The sequence below is a fragment of the Pteropus alecto genome, unplaced genomic scaffold, assembly GCF_000325575.1.
Source record: "Pteropus alecto unplaced genomic scaffold, ASM32557v1 scaffold81, whole genome shotgun sequence".
In the NCBI taxonomy this organism is placed as follows: Eukaryota; Metazoa; Chordata; class Mammalia; order Chiroptera; family Pteropodidae; genus Pteropus; species Pteropus alecto.
In genome coordinates this window covers 7454112-7478921 of record NW_006433378.1, presented here as the reverse complement: position 1 = coordinate 7478921, position 24810 = coordinate 7454112, and the positions used below count along the sequence as shown (strand labels likewise).

The following is a 24810-nucleotide window of genomic DNA, read 5'->3' as shown; positions in this document are numbered from 1 at the left end:
CTTTGACTACAAAATGTCGACCATGTCATAATGATAATCAGAGACCAAAATGCAGCTTATAGGGATTTGTTTCTAGAGAAACTGAAAGCAGCTTACCCAGAGAGTTATCTTTTCCTTCAGTGACTTTTGCTGTTTCGGAGATAGGCAGTGACAAAGCCCCCAGAAAACTTTTGTCAACAGGCATAGAGACAGGGCGCACTTGCAGACTCCGTGTGGTCCTCCTCAGGACACCATCTTGATCTCTCGCAGCCTCAGACACAGAATCCTTTATCTCTACCATTTCTTGGAAGCCCATTTTGCTCTTTTTCCTGCCTTTGGCTGGAGCGCTGACTGTGCGTCGCAGAATTTTGTCTCCAATTGACCTTTTCCGAACATAATGGGGATTGTTTTCTGAAGAACCGTGCCTGGGATTCTTATTGAACAGTCCCTTCAGACCTTGGAGCTGTCTGTTCTAAAGATACAAAAGGATCAACCACAAGTTAAACAAATGCCACTATGTCAATGACTTGCCTTTTAAATGAGAGCTCCATGAACAATGGATACAAAATGAAATTTTACAGCCATTGGATTATATTCAGACCAAGAAAGCAGCAGCTCACAACATGTTAGCACAATGTCATGCACTTCTTCTCAATCTTACTTTGTGAGGAAGGCAGCCTTCCAATTTTCACAACCAAGTTTTCCCAGAAGTTTCCTACCCAGAGATGACAAGGTGGTAGGAAAACTTTCTGTAGTTAATAGACTGTTAGGAACTTCGGCTGCCTTAAAGCAACAGATGCATGTTTCAAGGTGGTAAGCAGAAAAATGGAATGACATGAGATAGCATGCTGCCGTAACCATTTAAAACAAAATATGCCAGCAAGAACAAAGCACCACGCTGAGAAACTACCTTTGTAGCTCCTAGAAAGTGCAATATAGTATAACTGGGGTTGAGTATTAAAGGGCTCCACTGCAAGTGAAAAAACAAAACACAATTTGGGCTCATTTAAGAAGGTGGTACAGCAAAAGCAAGAAAAGAAAAACGCTTATGTTCTAAAAATCATTTCTTTCAGTTTGGGTGATTTTTTTAGTTTTTAGCCACAGATCCATTCATTGCTCAACTCCCCCACCACTACTTTGTGGCTTATGCATCCCAACCCACACAGACCTTGAAAGTAATAAATAACATGACTTATAAGAGGACATTTGAGAGAGAAGTCCATGGAACACTTTCTTTTTCATATTTTAAATTTATTTCTGGATCAAGTTTTAAACAACTTCTGAATTTTATTGTTTCCCTCAAGCATGACAAATGCTAGAGAAATGACTTAGTTAACCTGGCTTCCTTGAAATTCAAGAATCGCTTTTCAATTATTTACATTTATGAGCATTTAAGGCCAGAAGAAAGATCTCAACAAGCAGCACAAACAGAAACCCAGGACTAGGCATAGCAAGTCGTGGAATAAAGCTTCATCACTCTTAGAAATTAGGATCCTTAGCACCCCACCCCACCTTCAGCAACTGTGAGAAACGTTTACCCCCAATTTAGGCTGAATTGGTCCATTCCCTAGCAATTGGCTTCTAGTCACAACAATATCATTAGCCAACATTTTTGAGCATTTACTATGGGCCAGACAGATTTCCAAAGATAACATTTTTTTATGTACTTTGAGGTAGGTACTATTTTTACCCCACATTTGCAGATGAGGAAGCTGAGGCACAGAGAACATACATGCCTCTGCCGGAGAAGTTCTAGGCTATACAGGCTTTCTGGAGAAGAGCATGGATCATTCCTGGGCCTTATTCAATGCTCTCACAGTCCCTCCAACACACATCTGGTCCTAAAAATTCATTCCAGTGGCCAAGTCCCCAATTACTTGGCATGACCAGAAGACAGCCTACTGATTTATAAACCGCAAGTAAGTTCTACAGTGCAGAGGGCAGCATCAGGAGAGAACTAGAATAACATTTTTGTGATCTCTTTCTTTTAAGTCTTGTGATAGATTTAAATTCATTCACAAGTTTTAGGTTTGGGGTTAAATACAATGGCAACAAATGAAAGCGCCCTGCCTAGAACTGGGTAGGATTACAGCTTGGTTAGTACAAGTAATTAATTCATCGAATATCTGAGATACTATATTTCCCACTGCAGCCAGCTGAGACTTCTTTTTAAGAATTAAAATAAAATTCAATGTTTAACTATATCTTTAATGTTTTAGCCAAACAAAATAATCATCTTAGAGAATAGTTTTCTCATAACCCCAGAGAGACAGTCTGGGTGGAAAGAATAAGGACACACCCTTGAAGAGTAGAATGAGCACATGCGGATTGGGACTTGAGGGCAGGATAGCACACTAGGCTCGCCTCACCGGGCTCCCCAAAGTTTCCTTCCTGCTAAAGAACAGCTTGTCAAGATGTACAGTCCTTTGAAGTAATTAGTCAATAAATAACTTTTTTAAGAACCATATTATTGTCGCACGTGGCTTTAAACCCTGTAATCTTTCTTACCTTCCCATAGATTTCATTGATTGTTATGTGGACAAATATGGATGCTTCTGTCAGTCCTTCCAGATAGACATGCCGGTAGCCTGAGAAAAGTAGAGAAAGTAGTTTCCTTTCAGTTGAACTTGCATTTGACTTTCTCACAGGTGCAAGCAAATTAAGTTTCTGTCTTTACTATAGTTCTCTACATTTTGCAATGTATGTTAACACTCACGTTACCATGTAACACATTTTATATATCATAATTATTATATATTGTGTATATCACATATCATATATTAAATCTTCCAAAGAAAATGAAATGGTCAGTCTAGAGAGAAAAAGCCAACCTATACCTACCAGGCAGTAAGCTGCTGAAGGTCACAGTTCTTTGCCCAACGAAGTCTCGCCCAATAGGATCGTGATCCCACACAAGGAACCGAACCAAAGCTATTTCTGGCATGTGTACTGTAAATGTCAGGGTTTCTTCCCACATAGGGTTAAATCCTCCGAGAAATAGGAAAAGAAAGATCAGAAAAGCAAAGGGCTTGGCTAAAAATGAAGTGGCTGCAACATCTGCAAAGCAGATAGTGAAGATTGCTCGCAATCGTTATTAAACTCGTGCAGATAACCAAGCCACTCCAGGACGACTTACCGAAAAAAACAAAACAAAACAAAACAAAAAACCTTGGAATTTACCACATCGCTGGAAAATAATTGCTGAGAAAATTGCCTGTAAATGATTACATCAATGCTAATAATCTTTGATGCCAAATTGCATTGTAGAGAAAGCTCTTTTAGACAATAAAAGAGCAGTGATCTAAGAATGTTTTAGCAAACACATCTGATAAAGAATATTCCTACCACATTCCCTGCCAATAGAATTATACTTCTCTCCCACCAAAGACTGTGCTGCTGTAATAATCACCAGCAAACATTTTATAAGGTGCTGTGCATATTTCAATGCTAATTCTTATAGCAGTCCTCTAAAAGTGACAGAGCCAGTTTTGTTTTCATTTTTTCTAATTAAAAAAATTGTATATTACTGACTTTTAAAATTATATAAGCTTTTAAAAATTACACAAGTAACACATGCTCATTTTTTAAAGTAGGAAATATAAGTATTATATAACTCATTTCATAGTTGAGAAAATTGATGTTTAAAGAAAATAATGTGCCTAAGGTCACATAATTAGCCTAGTTAGACTATACGCTATTAATTTCCAGTGACTTCTCATGAAGCAAGATCTTAATACATGAAAGATGATATATTTTCATAACTACTGAAAATAAACAGAAAGGTATTAATTAGATTCAAATTCTAAAAGCCGAAACATTTATTTCTTGGTAAAATTCTTCAGATAAAACAATTATTTAAATTGATAAAAATTTAAATATTCTATAAGATTTTTCTTTCTAAAAATGAAAATAAGTTTTATTAAATGTATGGATTCATGGGGCATCAGCATTTAACCCTATATATGAGATGATTGCGGAACGAAAATAATCAAAATGAACAAAAGAAGAAATTGTCTTTTTGTTGACTTAGTGCTGAATAGAGTTGACCTCTCTATTATTTTAAGGGAAAAAAAAATCTATTTGAACACTGGTAGGAAAATATAATATAAGAAGTTTGCTTTCTTTAAGCATGTTATTTTCTCAGTAACAGGTCTGTACTACTCTTGGACCCCCAAATTCCTTTCCTTAAAATAGCACTTAGAATAACTCCTCTTAGGGTCAATGAATCTCTAATTTCTCAAATATTTTGAGAACTGTGGTTTAGATTTACTTGAGAGTATTAATGACTAGGTATTGAGAAAAACAGGTATACAAAAATGTTTATCCAATGCATGAACAAACACATTTTAGAAGATTACTAAGAAAAAGACATGAAGGTTGATAAAGAAAGCCTTCTTTACACACAACCGAAATACAAGAATGCTCTAACCAGAGCATGCTGCACTTGCCTTTAGAGTTTTACATGCTCAAGAAAAAATGAGAAATCATCCAAACGTAGGCTTCACAAATAAGAGTTTTGAGGCAACTCATATAATGAAAACATAATATAAAAATATAATGGAGGCATTTTCCTAAGCAGAGTTTTAACACATCCCTATTAAACAGCATTCATTCTTTTTACTAGGAAAAAATTTGCTTTAAAAGTCTTGAGAGCCTTCGTCCATCAAAACATATCATGTATCAATCCCACTTAGTTATATATGTCAAATAGATCTTAACATAAACTCAGATGGTAGTTACGGACCTTAGGAATTTCTCTTCCATGTAGACACATTTTTCTTTTTCAGTGTAAATTACATTTCTAAAGCATACTGATTTGAAGCGAACACAGAGCATCATCTTACCATTGTCATCCACCACATGGGTTTGATCTTTACAGCAATCTACTGGCAATCCAATAATTTCAACTTCAACAAAGGGATCGATGATCTATATAAACAAAGTGTAGTATTACAACTAATACATTTGTACACATGTGTTAATTAATGAGAATATTGCCCTGAATGTCCACATTCAACAGCAACTCATTTTCTTAGGTGCTTACCAAGAAAGAGAATCTGCACCAGGTGCAACAGATTCAGATGAGAAAGGAATAAAAGAAATTATTAAATTTTTGTTCGCCAACATCTATTAATGTTACACAAACTTTACCCAATGATCTACAACTTCATTTCAGGGTATATTCAACAGAAATGAGAGCTTTTGTCCATGTGCAAATACTCAGAGCAGCTGTATCCATAATAATCACACACTAGAAACAACTTAAATGTCTATCATGAGTAGGATGGATAAACTGCAGAATATTCATTAATGAATACTATACAACAATGAAAAAGAACAAAGTTCTGCTACATAGACATAATGTTGAGCAAGCCAGACACAAAAGAGCACATAAAGTTTGAGCACAAATTAATCTATGATGATAGGGGTTGGTGTTTGATGGGAGAGTAGTTAGCACTGACTAGGAGGGTGGGCAGAAGCTTTCTAGGAGTTCTGTCTTTGAACTGGGTTACATAATAATTAATCAAGCTATCCACATTTGATTTGTGACTTTTAATTTAGTTAAATCAATTGTATACTATAATGTAAATTTTAAAATATTAAAAAATTAAAAAGATTAAAAAGTAATCAAAAGAAAAACTATGAGTGTTTAGTCTTCCTCCCACCTCCCCCACATTACTCCTCCACTGGGGGAAGGAATACTGATTTGTTGGCCATCTATAATCTCTCCTTTGTGGTTTAAGTTCTAGATAATGAGCAATGAAGGATCAAAACCCTAAAAAAAACAGAGTTATGAAATCTCAGAAAATGTATTTTCAGAAGCTTGAAGAGTAAAAAGAATTTTGTGGAGTTTTGTGGGGAACTTCAGGGAATAAGAGGTAGAGGTACAAAGGAATAACATGGTAAGACAATAAGTGGATACGCATATTTTTTGTTTACTAAATGAAATAGTTGAATATGACTCATTTTAATTATTTATTTTATGCTAAAATTTTCCCTTTGATTAGAACTCTTTGGTAAAACTGTACCAGTGTGGGGGCGGGGGGAATCTTGGATTTTTTGACAGCTAATGAATGTGATTTCTGTATTTAAGGAATTCAAGACCACAAGCTTGAAGAGCAACTCCACATTTCAAAGCTTGGCTCCTGTGTTGACTTTTAACAAGTCGTGTGAGTGTCTGTGCTTCAGATTCCTCATTTGTGAACTCGAGATAACAGTGTCTGCTTCATCCTCCTGGAACGTACATGAGACGCTAAAAGAGTGAAATTCAACAGTGGTAGCAAGACTGGGAGGGATTTGGGAGGCAGAAGACCTTCAAGATGGTAATTGATCAGATGTGGAGAGCAAAAAAAAAGGTGAAAATTAAAGATGACAATTTTCTTACTGGAGCAAGAAAAATTGTAATTTCATTCTCAGAAATATGAATATGAGAGATCATGGGCTGAGATTTCAGAGAGCCTGGATGGGGTAAAAAACTATATTTATTTTCATTAGGCTTGACTAAAGCACAGTATAGGAGTATTAGTACTGTAATTTTGCTTCTGAGAGAAATCATAGATGTTTTCATGTCATATTATTATTGTTACAGAGATCTCCATGTAGCATCTATTCTTATCACGACTTAAAATTCTAAGTTATTAGACCTACTTACAGATCCTGCTATTTATTGCATTAGTAGATATACATATTTGCCTGTTTTTAATATTTTGATAAGTAAATTTCAATATAATTGGTTTCCTGTGTAGCCCTATTTTATTTTATGTATTTAAAAACATTATTCTGAAAAGGGATCCATGGGCCTCATTGGATACCAAAGGGTTCCATAGCTCAAAAAATGTTACAATTTCTTGATAAAGAACTTTGTAAGCCAGGATAAGGAGGTTGGATGTTATTTTCATTACAAAAGAAAAACAGTCCCTATCAGACTATGTATTACTTACAAAGGTAAAGAGATACCCATACAATGAAAAACATCTGGAAGAAACCCCCTTATTCACATAGCACTATTTATCGCAGGGTACATGACATCGTGTGGCTCCTGATGAGAGGCACCGAGAAGAGCACAACATGTAACAGTCCTGCCGAATATATTTATTCTGATTCTAGTCATGAAGAAACAATCAGGCAAATCCAAATTGGAGGATATTCTAGAATTAACTGTTTTGGACATTTTTTTTTAACGTCAGTATCATGAAAACAAAACAAAAAAGCTGGAGAATTGTTCTAGATTTTTTAAAAGACCAAAGAGAAATGACAACTGAAAGCGATGTGTGATCCTTGATTGGGTCCTGAATACAAAAAGAAAAAAGGAAGCTATAAGGACAATTTTGAAACAATTGGGGAAAATCTCATATAGATTTTATATTAGATAATACTACTGTACCAATATTAAATGTCATGAGTGTCATTGTTATATTTGGTTTTACAAGAGAATGTCCTTGTTCTTAAGAGATAAACGCTGAATAGTTAGGGTCAAGAGTCATCATGTCAACAACTTACCATCAAATGACTACAAAGAAAAATGCATAAATACATATGTGTGTATATATAACTATTAAATTTTGACATTTGCTTTCTCTCTTTCATGTGTATATGTGTGTGTATATACATATATACACACTCAAACATACACATATACATATAAAAGAAAAAGAAAGCAAATGTCACAAAATTTAATGATTGGTGAATCTAGGTGCTGGAAATATGGTGTTCATTTGACTATTCTTGAAACTCTTCTGAGGTTTAAAATGTTTCAAAATAAAAAGTTTGGGAGAAAATATAGAAAGTGAGTCTTCTTTTGTAGACAAAGAAGGAAGAGAAAAGAAAAGAGGAAGAGGTGAGGATAAATTTTTTGGTACTGCCAAAATGAATTACTCTTGCTGTTAACAGGAGAACAGAATGGAAGCAGGGTGACCAGTCAGCTGGGAGGCTACTGCAGACGGATATGAGATGATGGTGGCTTGGATTAGGCTGGAGGCAACAGAGATGGAAGAAATGGTCCCATCTGAAGCTCCTACTTTCTGAGGAGTAGGCTATGGTGCCATCTGTTGAAGATGAGAAAGAAAGTGATGAGAATAAATGTCTGAGGAGAGATATGGCTGGAAATATACAGTAGGCTGATAAAATGAGGCTGGGATGGCAACACAACACTGCGGGTCAGTTGAAAGTTGAGACAAAGAGTTTATGGTGATGCCAAACTGCAGAGCTGGAAGACCTGGAAATGATGGTTTAACAGGTGGGAGTGAGTGGCAAAGAGTCTAAAGCGATGGGCCATTCCTGAGAAGAAGGACGTGAACACAGGAGGGGCTGAGAGGCAGGAAGAAACCTGAGGCCAATATCAGGTGTAATGGGAAAAATGAAAGAAAAGCTCTGGAAAGAGAGGAAGCTATAGTTACAGAGGTAGACATTTTAAAATCATGCTATAGAGGTGCAGCAAGTGATGACAAGAGTTAGCATGTGGCCAGGAGGAGGTGGCTGGCATGCAGCAGAGATGGGGGTCAGAAAGGATGAGGAATGTGGATAGAAAGTTAAGACACACCCCTATGCAATGTTTGTATTAACAAAATTGTTATTTGCATCCCAATGTCAGCCTTGCCAGTGCCATAATGAATTAAATTACATGCACTCATGTCTCCAAAATAGATGATGCACTGCAATCCAGAAGGACGTGCGTGTGCTTTGCCAATAAGCTGGTTAATATCTGGTGAGCTAAGGTCAGTGCTAACTTATGCGTGCGCATGCGCATGTACACACACACACACACACACACACACACAGAAAGAGAGAGAGAGAGAGAATTGACATTTTAGATGAAATGTAAACACACACAAAAAAAATCACATAATTACCCACTTGGTCGTACGTGGCTTACCTCTCCTCGGTCTCCAAACACAGAGTCTGGAGGTTTAGGGAGTTGTTGTCCACTGATCACTTTTAGGATGAGCTGCTTTTTGGGGTTGGCAGGAAGTGGATCACCAGTGAAAGGGTTGAAAGTACCTAAGCCAAGTAAAGTAGACATTAAAATCTAAGGCTGGTGGCATGGAAAAACACATGTGTGCATGTACCCACACATATACAGCTTAAATTTGTAGAGCAAAGAAACAACGAATTCTGAGTTACTACAGTGTTTCTTAGAGCAAAAAGATTATCGCACAACTATCAGTGTAACTTCTGCCTGAAGCCGATGCCAGCTGGCATTTCTATAGCTGAGGTTTTTGTTAGAATTTATTTTACCAAAGGCAGAAGAATGGGCCAATTTAAAGCAAGTGTCTACAATGCAAGTATCAACTGTCGCATGGAAGAAGAGGAACATTTTCTTGAATGTCAATAGTATAGAAAAGGTAAACAGTTATGTCGGATCCGAATAATTTCTAACCTAAACTATCTCAGGTATACAGTGAATATAACAAACAGAAAGAAGGTCTGAAATTAAGTAAATAGCAGAGCAAGAAAACATGCAAAGCATAAAATCCTGAAGACCCATCTGTCAACACATTTTTGCCTCAATTGTTAAAAATCCAATTTGGAAAATTTCAAAAGAATTTTAATGAGCAAAACCAAAAGAACGTGTTTTTTGATCTAACACTACATTAGCTTTTCTTTTTTGTTAGCACTGTTTTGTAATTGGACCACACTGACTAAAAGGCTTGATAAAATTGTTTCAGGTGGTATTTTAATTTTGTCAGATTTCTGACTCACACTTCTTAAGAGTTTCTGAAAGGAAGGGCTCAGAACCTTAGAACACAGTCTAATAGATAAGTGATGCCCGATGACTACCATGCTGAGGCACTGGATTTCAGATGACAAGCCATTGTTACCTCTGTCCCTCTTCACATGCGTAACCTCAGGAGAGAACATTCTAAATATTATAGTGCGACAAGAGTTTTAATTTACATTCCAACACCTTAACCTATCCCTTTTTAAAAAAAATCATGTTGCAAAACACTGGGGTATCGCACTTTCCAGAGAGCTCCTTCGAAAGAGGTCACCTGCATTCAGGTATATGACTATGAAATTAACACACACCTTTGCACATTTGCTGGGGTTTGAGGACGTAGCCACAATTGCCATTTGTCTTGAATTTGGCTCGATTTAACTGCATCATTCGCCCTTCAGACTGGTAGTTCAGTGCCACTGTGCAAGTTCAAAGTTTGAAAGAATTAGGCAAAACATCAGCATAGACTCAAGACTATAGAGAACCACTCCTTCCCAAGGGAGACATACACACCTAACTGGCAGCCTGCATTCCAATAGGGCAGAGGGTTGAAGTTACTGGAATCGATGCGATAAGCCGAGGGGTAAATCCTCGTGAGCTGTGTTTCACTGAATGATAACACATTTCCTGTAGTTCCTGGCAGTTTTCAATAAAGAAAAAAGACAAGTGAGAACTACAGCAAAGAAAACGCCACTCACAGAAGTCAGTTTATACTCATAGTAAAAGGCAGAGCAAAAGAGTGAATCCAACCCATGTAGAAGCAGCTCCTGACCAAGAAAGACTCATAATTCTATTCTTGAGACTCTTTTGCCATTTTGAGGCCAAATCAGAGCTGTGCTAGGATAACTCCTATTTAGAGGTCCCATGTTTCCCAAGAGTTCAACCATCTCACTAATTTATGTCTATCTGGCTAATATAAACAGAGTGGGCAGGAAAATTATTTTTAGGTGCATAATTCACATAGAATGTCTTTACCAAATATACAGACAGTCATGGATAAATAAAAGTATCTAGGTAACTTAGTTCTGATAACAGGGAGACATTCATTGAAGGCATTCATCTAAAAAGCAAACATGTGAAACACATATTAACTAATAGCATTTGGGGTCCAAGAAAATAAAGAAAACCAATTCAAAACAAGAAAAATTGAGATTTAAAGTTAGTTTTAATAGAACTATGGAATCAGTCAAAACCTGTTTAGGAGAAAGGAATAATAATAAAGAGTTCAAAAGAGCATTATAAAGAATAAAGCTTCGGAAGCAAGAACAATCATCTACCTAACCTAGGTTTGTAAACAACGGAAAAAAATAAAGGGATGTAAAAGAACAAGAAGCCTATATTAAATTTTCTGCTTGGACCATCGTCAGAAGAGGTCAATCCAGGGCAAAGGGAGTATAAGACTGGGGTCATGATAGAGTCAACTTCCAGGTATTTAACATCCTACCGTTTTCTCCCAATCTTACCTTTTTCATTGTATGCATAATAACCTCATCAATCCCATGCCTTCAGCAAAAATACACACCCCATTCCCAAAACAACAACCCATATGTCTTCTAGACCTGCTAGAAGAGGTCAGGGTAGAGGTCAGGCTAAACTTGTCCAGAGCCTCACTTTCATTCCAATGTGTACTGGTGTGCTGTGACAAGCTGAGTATGTCTGAACCCAGACTGTGGGATATGGCCTGTGAAACCAAGGAGTAGAACTAGTCTAGCCGGGCCAAATGACCTGAATTATATCAAGACTGTGCATGTTTATTAGAGCACACAGTCTCCCAGGGCCCCTGTTGTCTTCAGAATTGAATAGCCTTAGATATTAAATGCTGGCCAAATGCCTAACAGTTATATTGTAGAGCTGGAACTTGGAATAGTCCTAAATAGAAGTGAGAGGCAAGAAATTAGAAAATTTATTTTTAATCTGATGATTCGCTTCATATAAATTCTTTCCTTATATATTTTATTGACATAACTTATTAACATATTTTGCATATCTCAAGTGTACTAAAAATGATCTTATTTGAGGATTTTGATAAGGAATACTTCGAACATGATAGGAGAAAATACAGTCTTTTTGAAAAGCCACATTCAGATATAGCAGCACTGTAATCAGTAGCATTGTTTGCTCTGTCTCTCCATGTAAATATGCATACCACTGTCATTAAGATAACCTTGTTAATTAGGCACATATCAATTAATATATTAATGAAGTTGAGTTGCTCTGCATTAAGATAAGCCATGCATTTATTTTCTATTGTTCATTTAAGGCTAAAAAAAAAACCCACAAAAGACAAAAACAGCTGAAGTTCAAGAGCTTTAAAATAATACTCAATATTATTTTCCATTAAGCTAAAAGGATTATGATTTTCTAATACATTTATTAGAAATTATACTTCTCTAAACCAAATATACCAAACCACTCCCTAGGTTTATTTTCTAGCTGTGGGCAGTTATTCTAAAAATGTGTTGTTTACCTGCTAAGACTTCTACATTTTATCATGTTCTCACATGTGAAATTAATTAAAAATTTTTATACTTGTCACCATTTGAAGAAGAAACCAACACCAAAGAGAAGGAAGTCTGCAGATAGAAAAACACATACTCATGGAGTGGGGGAAAAAAGAGATCTGAAGGAAAATCCTGGAGGTTTGTGAGGACATAAGGCTCACCACTATGTTGTTTTTCCTTCATTAAGACTTATTGAGAAAATGGGAGGTTCTGATATACATATAACTTCTACTAAAATTCAAAGTAGCTCGAAAAGCCACATGACTACAGTGTTATTTCTATAAACATTAATTAATTGAACAAAATAGAAATGAGAAGGGAAGAGGACAAAGGTAAAAAAGAGCAACTAGCAGGAAAGCTCAGAGTAATAACAATTGTGACTAGAATTTCTCAACTCAATATATGGTAACTGATAGGTGACAATCAGTGAAAAAGTCAATGCTTCCGAAATTTCTGCTCTTTTTGTTAAAAAGCTCTTTTTGTTAATTATTTTCATTAAAGTAAAAATTTCCAATAAGTAATTATGGGGCATTCCAAGGTGATATTTAAGCCAGTTCATTTCTTCTTCCGGTCATTCCCACTTGGAATGGCCATCTATTTACCTGGCCATCAAACCAGGTATGGTGTCCACAGTTCAAGCACTAAGAAAGACCTCTGTCTGATGAATTTGTCTTTTATATAATAATAAAGTCCTCCTCTGCCCTGTAGGAAATTTATTTCTCTGACCTCCAGACAATCAGGCATCCACAGTAATCAATAGAGCCCTCCCTGTGAGCTAGAAGCATTGTACTGGCAATCAGTTTCCTGGCAACTCAAGTTGGATTATACCCAGTTCCAGAAATGTATGCTGATGATATGATTAGCAACAGATTAATTAGCAATCAACAAAGAAGTTTAAGAATGTTTATCCAGAAGAAAAAATACTCAGTCCTTACCGTCATCCACAATGTCCTGTGCTGCCACAGAGTTTGTATACACCACCAAATCGGAGAGCTCTCGGCAGAGCTTCATGGTTTTCCTTCGGCGACCCAACCTGTGAAATACACACCCGGGACTCATGACATTTTAGAGCTGGAAGAAGTCTGGGCTTTTGGTTACTCCACTTTCCCTCTCTGCTCCTAATGGAGCCAGGGGTAGAACCCAAGTGTGATTCCTGGTTTAGCATTCTTTTCACCACAATATCCTAAGCATGGTTTCATTCACCACTAAGCAAGAATCACAGTCTCTTCTCATGTATTTAGAAGATACAAATATTGTATGATTTCATTTACATGTAATGTCCAGAGAAGGCAAAACTATAGAGACAGAAAGTAGATTACTCGGTGCCATAGACTGGAGAGAAAAGGATGGAGAGTGGCTGCTAATGGTAGTTTCTTTTTAATGTGATAAAAATGTTCTGAAATTAGTGCTGATATAGATTTATTGACTCAATGAATATTTATTGAGCACCTATTGGAGATAAACAGTGAACAAATTAGACAAAGTCCCTTACCATCATGATATATACACACACACACACACACACACACACACACACACACACACACACACACACACACATATGTATAATCAATAAAAGAATTAAAGCTAAAATGCACCAACAATTCATTTTTCTAAGAAAGAAGACAAGAACATAGACAGGTATAAAATAAATGGGAATAAAGAGTTCACGTTCTTTCTTCATCATATAATTAGGAAATTCTATAGCCACTGGTGAAAATCTGGTGTTGTAAGGGCTAATGATTATAAATCAATGCAAGGTCATATCTATAAATTACAAGTAAAACTCCAAGACACCCTGGAATATAGAGAAATTTTGCATAAAGTTAGCTCTTTTTAATCCTTACCCTGGGAGTGGATTAGTTTATTGAAGTACCAAGGGACACCATCATAGATGTTTAGGCCTTGATACCTATTACGGGCAAATCTCTAATTCAAGAGCAGTATAGCAACACGATTTCATGTAATACCTGTAGTGATGTCTTGTTTGCACACGTTAAGATTATCATGGCTTTCTTAAAATTCTGGCCCTTATCTGGCTGTATAATTCAGAGTTGAGGCTCTCCCAAACTTAATATTTGAGACAGTCACATCAGAGATCTCCTGGAAGGTAATCCTATTCCTTTTATATTCTTTAGTGTAACTACAAATTAAATTTTCTATATCCTAAGGTAGGGTACCACACACATCCCTTTGCCCTTAATAATTAGTTACTATTTTATGTATGGATATTCTAATATAAAATCCTGCCACCATTCCTATAGGACCTCTATGCTTCTAATTTCATTTAATTTCAGTCTCTCAATAAAAACACAGGGATATGGGTGGGGGAAGTATGTGTGTGTGTGTGTGTGTGTGTGTGTGTGTGTGTGCGCGCGTGCGCGCGCACGCATACACAGGCACACATGTGTGCAGGTACATGTGTTTGTCTATGATACAATTTACATTCCTTTGCGAGACTTACTATATAAATGCATAAACTGTAGGAAAATCCTACATCAGATCATGTGTCACAATTTGGGTTCTAAAAATATTTCACTCACCCCAAATTCTATTGGCAATAACAAAGAAAACAGCAGCTAATATTTTTGATCACTTAGTTAATTGGGGGAGGGCTTATCAGGCTAAGTAGTTTAATTCCTTTAACCCTTACAACAACCCTAAGAAACAGATACAAATGAGGAGCCTATGTTGCCCCACAGTAAAGTTGGAGGAATAAGATTTTGAAGCCTGGCTAATCTCAGATCCTTGGTTCATAACATGTGCTTATCATCTGTCTTCTCCTTTAGTCTCCTACGAGAGCCCTCCATACAAGTTCATGTGTCACTCTCTCATCTCTGAAGATACCTTCAATCTGATAACTGCTACAGCCAGCACTTAAGAGTTCACTATGCACTAGGCACAATCTAAGTCGCCTACATGTACGATCATCTCACACCCGGCTGATCTTTATGGGTCCCACTGCAATGAGCACTTTACCTTGTCTTCCGATTGTCTAGACACAGACAACTAAAACAGTCAGGCTAATGGAGATGGAGAAGCTCAAGAAGTCTGAGCAAGAATCATGGAGATGCTTTCTTACCTATATAGCTGGCCAGTCTCCTTGCCAGGATTCTGCTGCTGTGTGTCCTCTTCATCATCAATATTATAAGATTTAGGCCGTGACTTTGTGGTTTTCTATCAGAAAAATCACATTAATTTAACAACTCACTATACCAAGTACATCTACAACATACAGAGAATGGACTGGGCTTTAAAATTCACACACACACACACACACACGGAAAATAAATTGAAGGGGAAAAATGATAAATATTGCAGCTTGTCTCACCATTAATAACAAGCATGTTTATAGCCCAATTGTAATATTGAGGCAAGATTGAGGGTTTCATGATCTAAAACTGACTTCTAAGCCACACAAAATATAGGTCTTAAAAAGGCCTTATTAGTTTATATATCAAAGGTCTCTATGAGGGGTAGTGTCAATCTTGTCAAGTCTGTTTAAATAATTCTAAGAAATAAAATGTCCTCTTTATTGGAAGCTCACTATTCCTATTGACCTATAAAAGGCAGATTTGATTCAAACAATCAAGTCATAATTTCTCGAATGAATAACTACCTTTCCTACTTTTGATTAGTATGCACTGAAATAATCATCCATATCAAACTGCTCTTTAGAGGTCTGATCCATTTTAATTTCTAGCAGCCAAATGAAAACTGTTACCCACAGGATTCAGTCTGAAAGGCTGCAGATCTGGTGCCTTCTGGACTGATTAGCTTTTAGACATAAAAACATTTTCATCCCCACTGCACTGGAGATAACCCCAATATTTGGCAACACATACTTCAACACGTACTTCAAATGATGGGGAGGGACCCTAGTAATTGCAGGCCACCAAAAATACAGCTTCCACAAAGGTGAGAACTTTGGACAGAGGACCTTGTACATCTGAGGAATATGGCTTCAAAAAAGGAAAGGAACTCCATGCCCACATTACCACAAGACCATGTCACCTTCTTATACTCAACAAGTAAAAACCAAGCTATGCCAGTGGCACATATACACTTAACTCTATTGCACTCACGGCGAGGTGCCAATTTACTCTGAAACCTTCTCAAGAGTTATTTATGTCTCACAAACCTCAGTGTGTATGATGTAGGAACCCTAGCATCTGATGACCTCATGTTCCATCTTGGCTTCTCATCACACTGGTACTACCTAACCTCTTTAGCTTCCTATTGTGTTTTTTAAAGGGCAGGACAATAACATCTATTTTAAAAGATTATTATTGTTGTGATGATTAAATGAGATGACACGAAATGTCATTAAGCTATATAATATTAACTTTCAATTAAAAATACTACTAATATTTATTAAAATAATCTATAAATAGTCTTGTGGACATTTATCCTTTTGACATGAGGCATAATAAATTCTAATTCTATAGTAGCTAAAGTACTGCCTAAAAGGTTTGGAAAATAATTTTAATTTAAATCAGTAGGTGTAATCAAGAAATGAAATATTCTCTAATTCTACTTATAATTAGTAATTTGAGATGTCACAATAATAAATCTGTCTCTTTTAAGGTTTATTTATTAACCTAAAATGCAAAAAGAAATAAAAAACGAATCACCAATGTCGGATAATACTTGGAGAAATGATGACATATTTTCTTCACATACAGTTTTGACACATCTTATCATGGTTAACGTACCATATAATCAAGTTTTCATCCTTCTCTTTTACTTAATGTTTTGCATGTTGAGCTCTTTAAAGTGATCATTTTTTAGTGGCTGCATAATTGTCTATTATGTGAATGAATCATGGTTCACTTAACCAGTCTTTATTGGTGAACATTTTGGTTGTTCAGTTTTTTACTATAATCACTATTTTTCCAGCCTTATAATAAATTATCCTACTGATGGGGCAGGAAATACCATATACAACATCCCTTAAAGTACAAGAAAAGGCCTTACAGAAACCTTAAGCATAAATTTCACCATCCTAAAACAGATTACTTATAAAATATATTTTACCTTCTTATTTAAGAGTAACATACATTTAGAAAAGTATGACAATCATAAGTGCATAGCATGATGACTTTCCACAAATGAAACCACCCAAATGAGAAAATGGAATATTATTGCCCCCCAAAGCTTTCAGATTCTCTCATTCAGTCATTACTTTCTCCACAAGGGTAACAAACTACTAGCCTGACTTTACCCTATAGATTTTTTTGGCCTGTTTTTGAACTTCATATAAATGGAATCAAACTATATATACTCTCTTGAGTCTGGCTTCTTTTGCTCAATGTCATAATTATAAAGATCATATTATCGTAGATAGTTGTAATTTTGTCAATTTCATTGCTGATAAATATTCCCTTATTTAAATATACCACAATTTTTTATTACTTCTATTGTTAACAGACATTTAAACGATTTCCTATTTGTACTATTGCAAATGCACAATCCCATTGGCAGTGTATGAGTTCAAGTTGCTCAACATCCTCACTAACACTTGGTATTGTCAGTCTTTTTATGTTTGATAATGTGGTAGATGTGTACAGAATCTCATTAACATTTTAATTTGCATTTTCCAAATGATTGATAAGGGCGGGTACCTTTTCCATATTAGCCACTTGGTTATCTTCTTTTGTGAAGTGCCACTGAAGTCTATTGTCTCCCCCATTTTTTTCTAAATTTAGGATACTTGTCTTTTTTATTGATTTGTAGAAATTCTTTATATATTCAGGATACAAGACTTTTGTTGGATATATGTATTGAAAATATTCTTTCCTAGTACACTACTTATTTTTTGATAATTTTGATGAACAGGATTCCTAAATTTCAAAGCAGTTTAATTGTCAACCTTTTCCTTTTCTGGAGTCCTATTTAACGTGAACATTTTGGTTGTTCAGTTTTTGGTCATGATGATATTCTCCTGTTACCTTCTAGATTTAATTTAAATTAATTGAATTACGCACATTTATCACTCTTAATTCATACCTTATGTTTTCCAAAATTGGTCATGAGGGAGCATCCATGTGATTTCTTTCCACTTTCCTTCACCTCTGGATTCTGAGTAAACAAAGCATAATATAACTATTTTGCTTCTTTGCTTTTGGTTTTCCCTTTGTTCTGGTGGAGTAGCAGGGGGACCTTCTCTCCTTCTGCCTCTCGGTAGGAAGCAAAAGGTCCTGCTCACCTCCTCTTGGTCCACCCCTCCACTACCCCAAAGACAGGAGTATGCCTCGAGAGAGGGGGACACTGGCGTGGCAAGGCCGGGGCACCAGCCAGGAGACAAGAACTGCCAGCAGCCTCTCAAAGCTGGGGTCAAGGCCTCTCAACAACGCCCAGCTGTGCAGGCCCATCCAGTGCCTGTTCACAAGGCTCTCCACAGTGCAGAATGTATTTCTTTTGAATCTTTGAGTGAGGATAAAATTATCTTCTATTAAAAGTAGATTTAATTTTGAAAAATGGCCAAGTCACTAAGAGCCAATTCTGTTGCATAAAAAAAAAAAAAAAAAAGTAATCACATTGATTGAATACTGCTATATGGGAATGTAAAACATTAAAATTAAATAAAATCCAAATATATTTATGAGGAAGGTACTTAACATTGTTTTTGTTTAAGTAAACCACAGCAAAGCTTACCTGTTCATTGAAATAATTCCCTCTGTGGTTTGGTAAGCCTCTGAATTTTTCCTCACATTAGTTAATTTTCTTGCCTAGAGATCTCCTTGTTCAAGCCTCTCTCTCATTAGGTGACAGAAAGGCCACCCTACTAAAGGGTTTAGATTCTTATTCACCCCTAAGAGTATGTACTAGAAGGTTCACTACTAATGTCAAGGTTTAAGGAAAGACCAGTAGGCCACTCTCTCCCAAGACTTCCAGCTAAACAGAGAAGAAACAGAGATAACCACATAAATGGAATAAATGTGGGTAAGCAAAACCACTTAAAGTCAAAAGGCCAGGGAGGGCATCTACATATATCCATAGAGACTAATCGAAGATGCAATTTGGGGTGGGGAGTGAGAAAACCTGAGAATTGGTTGGGGAAAGAGGCAGTTCAGAAAATGCTGAAGGGGTAGTGGGGGATGGGGGAACAGGGTAATTTTAGTTGAATGTTTATATATATTGACTGCCTTTGCAGATCTATTAAAGCTGATTATTAACTGTTCAAAAACCCTGGAATGAAGAAGGTAGCCAGATGTTGTCACAGAAGTAAGACTGTTCTCCAATTTAAGAGACCCAGTTTTGTCACCAAGTAGCTACATGTCCTTTAGCAAGTCCCTTATCTTAGACCTCAGTTTTCTTGTCTGTGAAATGGGAGAGGAGTGAACCAATTAACTCTGAGTTCTTTTCTACTTCTAACAGCCCATCTATTGGTAGGGGGATCATGTCATTTACTGTCCCAAACAGGACCCTTTAAAGAGTGAAATGGGGCACTTTTAATAATTACACTGGGATAATAGGTATAAAACAGGGCTGTCCCACACAAGTTGAAATATATGGTCATCCTGTTTAGTAGGCACCTACCTGTGCCCCAAGGATTGTTAAGTGCATGATATATATTCTTATTTAACATATATAACCATCCTTGGCAATAAGTATGATTAAAATTCCAATTTTACAAACAAAAACCCTGAAATATTGTGACGTTAAATAATATGTCCAAAGTTACAAAGCTAGTTGGTGATCAAACAGGGATTCTATGTAGCTCTAAGTCTCCCTGGGGGCTCACCCCACTCCCCTACCCACCTGCTCTTTATAGGGAAGGGTAATATAAAATCTCCCTCTCCATCTTGAGCTCTCCTTGAGGATCAGCACCACGTCTTTTGCTGAATTCATGGATCAAAGACTGTGCTAAGAACTTGGCATATGCACAAAGATGAGAGCAAACAAGAGAGACACAGATTCTGTACCCACTGGGCTTATAGCCTTATGGTAGACACAAATGATTACAACACACTGTAATGGGACTATGATGGGGAAAGGTCAGAGCACTGTGGGATAGCACAGGAAGGCCACCTACCCAGACTCGAAAATCAAGGAAGACTTACAAGGAACATGATGCACAAGCTGAAGCTGGAAGATGGGTAAGACACTATCTACATGAGATGATGAATGGGAAGTGTGCTATGGCCAAGGAAACAGCAAACACAAAGGCCAAGTGCTAAAAACAAGGAAACAAAGAAAGTTGGGTGTGTATGTGTGTACCTGTGCATCTGTGCATTGGTAAACGAGTCAGAGCTAGGGCCAGAACATGGAGAAAGAATCTTTTTGGCTCTATCTTAAAATTTGAACTTCACCCTCCAAACTATGAAGGTCCTTTAAATGGTTTAAAACAGGAGAATGACATCGTCAGATGCGCATTTTTGAAATATCACTGTGGTAGTGGTATAAATGAGAGACTGGAGGGGGCAGGACAGTAGGAGAGCTGGAAAATTCCAGTTTGGGAATAATTACAGCTATCCAGAAAGCCACCACTGGTATTTACAGAGAGGAGTGGATTCAAGAACTCTTAAGCAGGAAGGCCTCTTTCTTGTGTCGACTAAGTTCTTCCAGCTTAAAGGATGAGAACTTGATCTTTATTTTTCTTCAGGGCTCTCCAAGGAAAAGACAGCAGAAATAGAACACAGTACTGCATTGCTAAATAATGATCCAAGAAGAAGGCCAGAGTGACATGCTGCCCTGAACCACACAGCAAATGCTCATCCTTGGATTTCAATATGCATTTGCATCTGACACAGATGTACTTATCTCAACAGTAACTTGTCTTTGCTTGCCCATCGAACCCAAACCATATTTTAAAAATGTATACAACAGCAGTATTAAAAACCTCAACACTTTCCAGCCCAGTTTAGTAAAGTCACAGGCTTCCCTTACTTTATACAAGTCTAATATATTCTTGCAATCACACAGATTTAAGAGAAAGTAAAAAATAAGAAGGAGGATGAGCTTTGTTCCACTACATCTCTGAAATTTGAGGTCCCTTATCATTTTACCTGATGGAGAAATTATCATTAGGATCTCTTCCATGGATAGCAAAAGAAAGATGGGTTTGATTTGTTTCCTCCAAAATCTTCAAGATCTGCTGTTGCCTTCCCAACTGGAATGGTTAGGATAGAAGAAAGACTTCTTCAAAAGCATAAAGAGAAATGATTGGCCCAAATTAGCTAATGAGAGTTCACTGAGATAAGCAGCAGATATCAAGCTGGACTAATAGAATATAATTTTACAGACATTCGTATGCTTGAAAATAAGTGGCTGGAGAAGAAGGGAAGAGAAGAAGAAACTATTTATAGAAAGTTTTAAGAAAATTCAAAATTGTATGATAAACTAAGGGCAGTGATGCTGTAACTGACATTTTGGTTGCCTCCTCAATATTTCATTCTATCCCCTATAACATGCAGTTTCAGAGTCAGTTCCAGGGGTTAAGTTCTCATTGACATTAACAAGCCAATATTATCCTATACTCTTGCCAAATTATTGTTCCAGGAAGGACATGTACCCAAAGCCATGGCTGCCCAACCAGAGCTCAGCACAAACTCTGATTTGTTGGATGGGACATACATACCATCTTACCCTCTCTGGACATGGACTAAGAAACAGGCAGTCACCTTGCAACCACCAAGGGAAAGGGAACCAGACCAATCATGTGGTAGTTAGAGCAGAAAGATAGGTCTCTGATGACCCTCTGGATTAAGCCTTCCCTGAAAGCCACCCTGTAAATAAACTTGCCACTTACCTAACTCAACATCTTTCTTCATTATTTAAACCATTTTGAATTAGATACCCTATGTTTGGAAAGTAAATAGACCTGAGAAAAACTCGTGGTTGAATCGCTGAACCTCTATAGGGTCTAGAGAGAAATCACCAATGCTAAGTGGTCACTTAGACCAAAGCGTGGTCACCCCATATGATCTTTCCCCTGCCTGGGAAGCCCTGAGCCACAGAGGACAGGCAGTAATAGCAGAGAAGTCTGCTATTAGCTGAGCCGGTGACCACATGCATCTCCCTTGTCCAGAATAAATACCCTCAGTGTCCTGCAATGATAACACCAATAAACCACTATCCTTTCTCCTTGCCCATTTATGAGATTTGTATTGGAAAGCAGAGTAAAAGAGTCAGGCAGAGCCCAAACCATTCATTCGTTCAACAACTATTTATGAAGGTCTCATTACGTCCCAAGCACTAACAAGTCAGAACATGACAATGATTCTCAAGAATGACATGCTTCCTGTCTTCCCAGAATCTATATAGTCTAGTCTATTGACAGACATAGCAAAAGTAATTGCAATTGTGTTTTAAAAACCTCAGAAAAGATATAATGTAAAGGGGATAGCTAACACAACCCAGGGGTCAAGGCAAGACTCATTTAGAATATCACATTGGAGCCGGAATTTAAAAGACGACATAGGACTTAGCTAGAACGGATGTAGGAATGGAGTGTTTCAGGCAGAGGAAATGTGATGTGAGGAAGACCAAGGCATACGGACAGTTCTGGCTGGTATGACAGTAGTGGAAGGTGGTGCGACAGGGAAACTGAAGAGATCTGAGACTGGAGAGGTAGGCAAGGATGCGATGATACAGGTCCTTAAAAGGCTGATTAAATAGTGTAATTTATCCCAAATATAATAGGAAGCCACCAAAGAATTTTGAACGGTAGAGTGGCATGATCAGATTTGCGTTTTTAAAGAATCATACTGATTGCGGAGTGGAGATTAGATTGAAGAGGGCAAGAGAAGTCTAGGTGAGAGTTGACACTGGCCTAGACTGGGACACAGCCATGGAGAGAGAAGCAGACAGATGGGAGACACATTGGGAAGGGATGTCGATGGGGCACGGAGGCTGACCGAACATGGAGATGTGGGAAGATGCCATAGTCAGCGGCCTTGAGGTTCTTTGCTCACCTGAGCATGCATGGAGAAGATCAGTCCAGGGTCAGTAGGCTTCCTCCTGTCATTCTCACCCACCCATCTAACTTTAACTATTTCTCATATCATTTCGCAATAGATTTTCATAGATATGGAAGAAACTGGAGAAGCATTTTACAAATGGCAAATGATCAGAAATGAAGTATGATATGCTTTCTTTTTCCTGTCAAAGGACAAGTACAAAGGGGAATCATATACCTGCTTCAGGTGTGCATTTAAGCCTTCATGCGTGGCCTTCAGTAGTGCCCTCACTGTGAAACTATCAGGATCTTCTTTGTCTCGAATTTGAGATTCTTTTAACAATGACTCCAGTTTTTTCCTTATGCAAGATTCCACCTGATGCTCAGTGGTTCCGTTATTCTGCAAAGAATTAAGCAGTGGAAATGATTTCCCCTAAGAAACACAGAATCAATTAGAACACACCCTTCATTCAAGCCAACACTGCTTTTATAATTTGATCCTTTCTCAATTAATAAGTCAATAAGTCAAGCTCATTGTACCATTTTGGTACTTCCCACCCACACACACCAATCCCATTAAGTAATAATTACTACGACTGCATTCAATCCCCAAGAACCTTATAAAGTCTTACTGCCATTTCCACTTCAGAGATGTAGAATCTGATGTTTAGAGAAATTAAACAAGTGTCCAAAGTTACAAAGCTAGCAAGTAATTGATGCAGAATTCACACTCAGGGCTCCTAAGCCCTTCTCACTATGCTACTTTATGCTTTTAATAGAGGGAAGGCCAGAAAGAGTTTTTGGAGACAAAGTTTCCTATACCCATATAGGTAAATTTGAGCAAAAGTCTGCTATTTAAAACTCATCACTTTCTTCACTGAGTAGAACATTACATTATGGAAATCTCTGCATGGAAATTAAGACTTCGACAATGAAGTGGGCTTTCCTGTCATCCATAATTCTAGCAAAGGTTTTACTCTAGTAAAGCATGTTCTATAAACACAGGAATAGATTAGTTTTCCTGGTGCAGAAGTTCACAGAGGAGGAAGGTGGCAGACAAAGCTAGAAACATACTTTGGGACCAGGTGGTGAAAGCACTTGAAAGCAAGAGGTGCGGAACCACTGAGAATCACTGGGTAGACAAGTGCCTGAATACTATTTTAGAAATTTTAACAGGGCAGCATGTGCAGAAAGAGGAAAAGTACCTATAGATGAAAAGCCAGACACGATGATTCTCCCTACAAGCGCTAAGAGCCTAGGTCAATGTGCTGGTGAGGGACTTAATAAAGATGAGAGAGTTTGAGAGCAAAATTCATTTTGCGCAAAACAAACATGTATCGAGCTGCTATTATACCAGGTGAGAAACATTAATAAGGCACAACTCCACTGTCACAGAATCCTCACTGTCATGGCAACAGCCACATCAAAAGATAATTATAAGCAGGGGCAAGTAGAGTGACAGATGTAAGGGATAGCATGGGCACATGGAAGGGGGCAGCCTGCCCAGACTTGGGCACGATGGAGAGACTTCCAGGAACAAAAGACAACTGAGCCAAGCCATAAAAGATGAGTGTATTAGTTTCCTGTGGCTGCTATAACAAACTACTACAAACCTGGTCACTTAAAACAACAGAAATTTATTCTATTACAGTTCTAAAGGCCAGAGTATGAAATTAAGGTGTGAGCAGGGCTACATTCCCTCCCGAAGGCCC

The 24810-nt window shown here is 37.4% G+C and overlaps 1 protein-coding gene across 6 annotated transcripts in view; it reads right to left on the bottom strand.

The window, feature by feature from the left end:
* The window catches only part of PLCH1 (phospholipase C eta 1), a 212665-nt gene that overhangs the window by 5453 nt on the left and 182402 nt on the right, over positions 1–24810 (bottom strand). For 4 of the 6 annotated variants that reach the window (XM_025044251.1, XM_025044253.1, XM_025044252.1 and 1 more), the window contains 11 exons: positions 23337–23531; positions 18205–18276; positions 15278–15372; positions 13131–13228; positions 10208–10330; positions 10006–10113; positions 8852–8976; positions 4824–4908; positions 2821–2967; positions 2488–2567; positions 97–451 (listed from right to left, as the gene is read on the bottom strand). In XM_025044251.1, the coding sequence (XP_024900019.1) occupies positions 97–451; positions 2488–2567; positions 2821–2967; positions 4824–4908; positions 8852–8976; positions 10006–10113; positions 10208–10330; positions 13131–13228; positions 15278–15372; positions 18205–18276; positions 23337–23531 (1483 nt within the window). The remainder of the gene's footprint in view (positions 1–96; positions 452–2487; positions 2568–2820; positions 2968–4823; positions 4909–8851; positions 8977–10005; positions 10114–10207; positions 10331–13130; positions 13229–15277; positions 15373–18204; positions 18277–23336; positions 23532–24810) is intronic. The other 2 variants (XM_006908210.3, XM_025044255.1) reach the window with 1 other exon arrangement.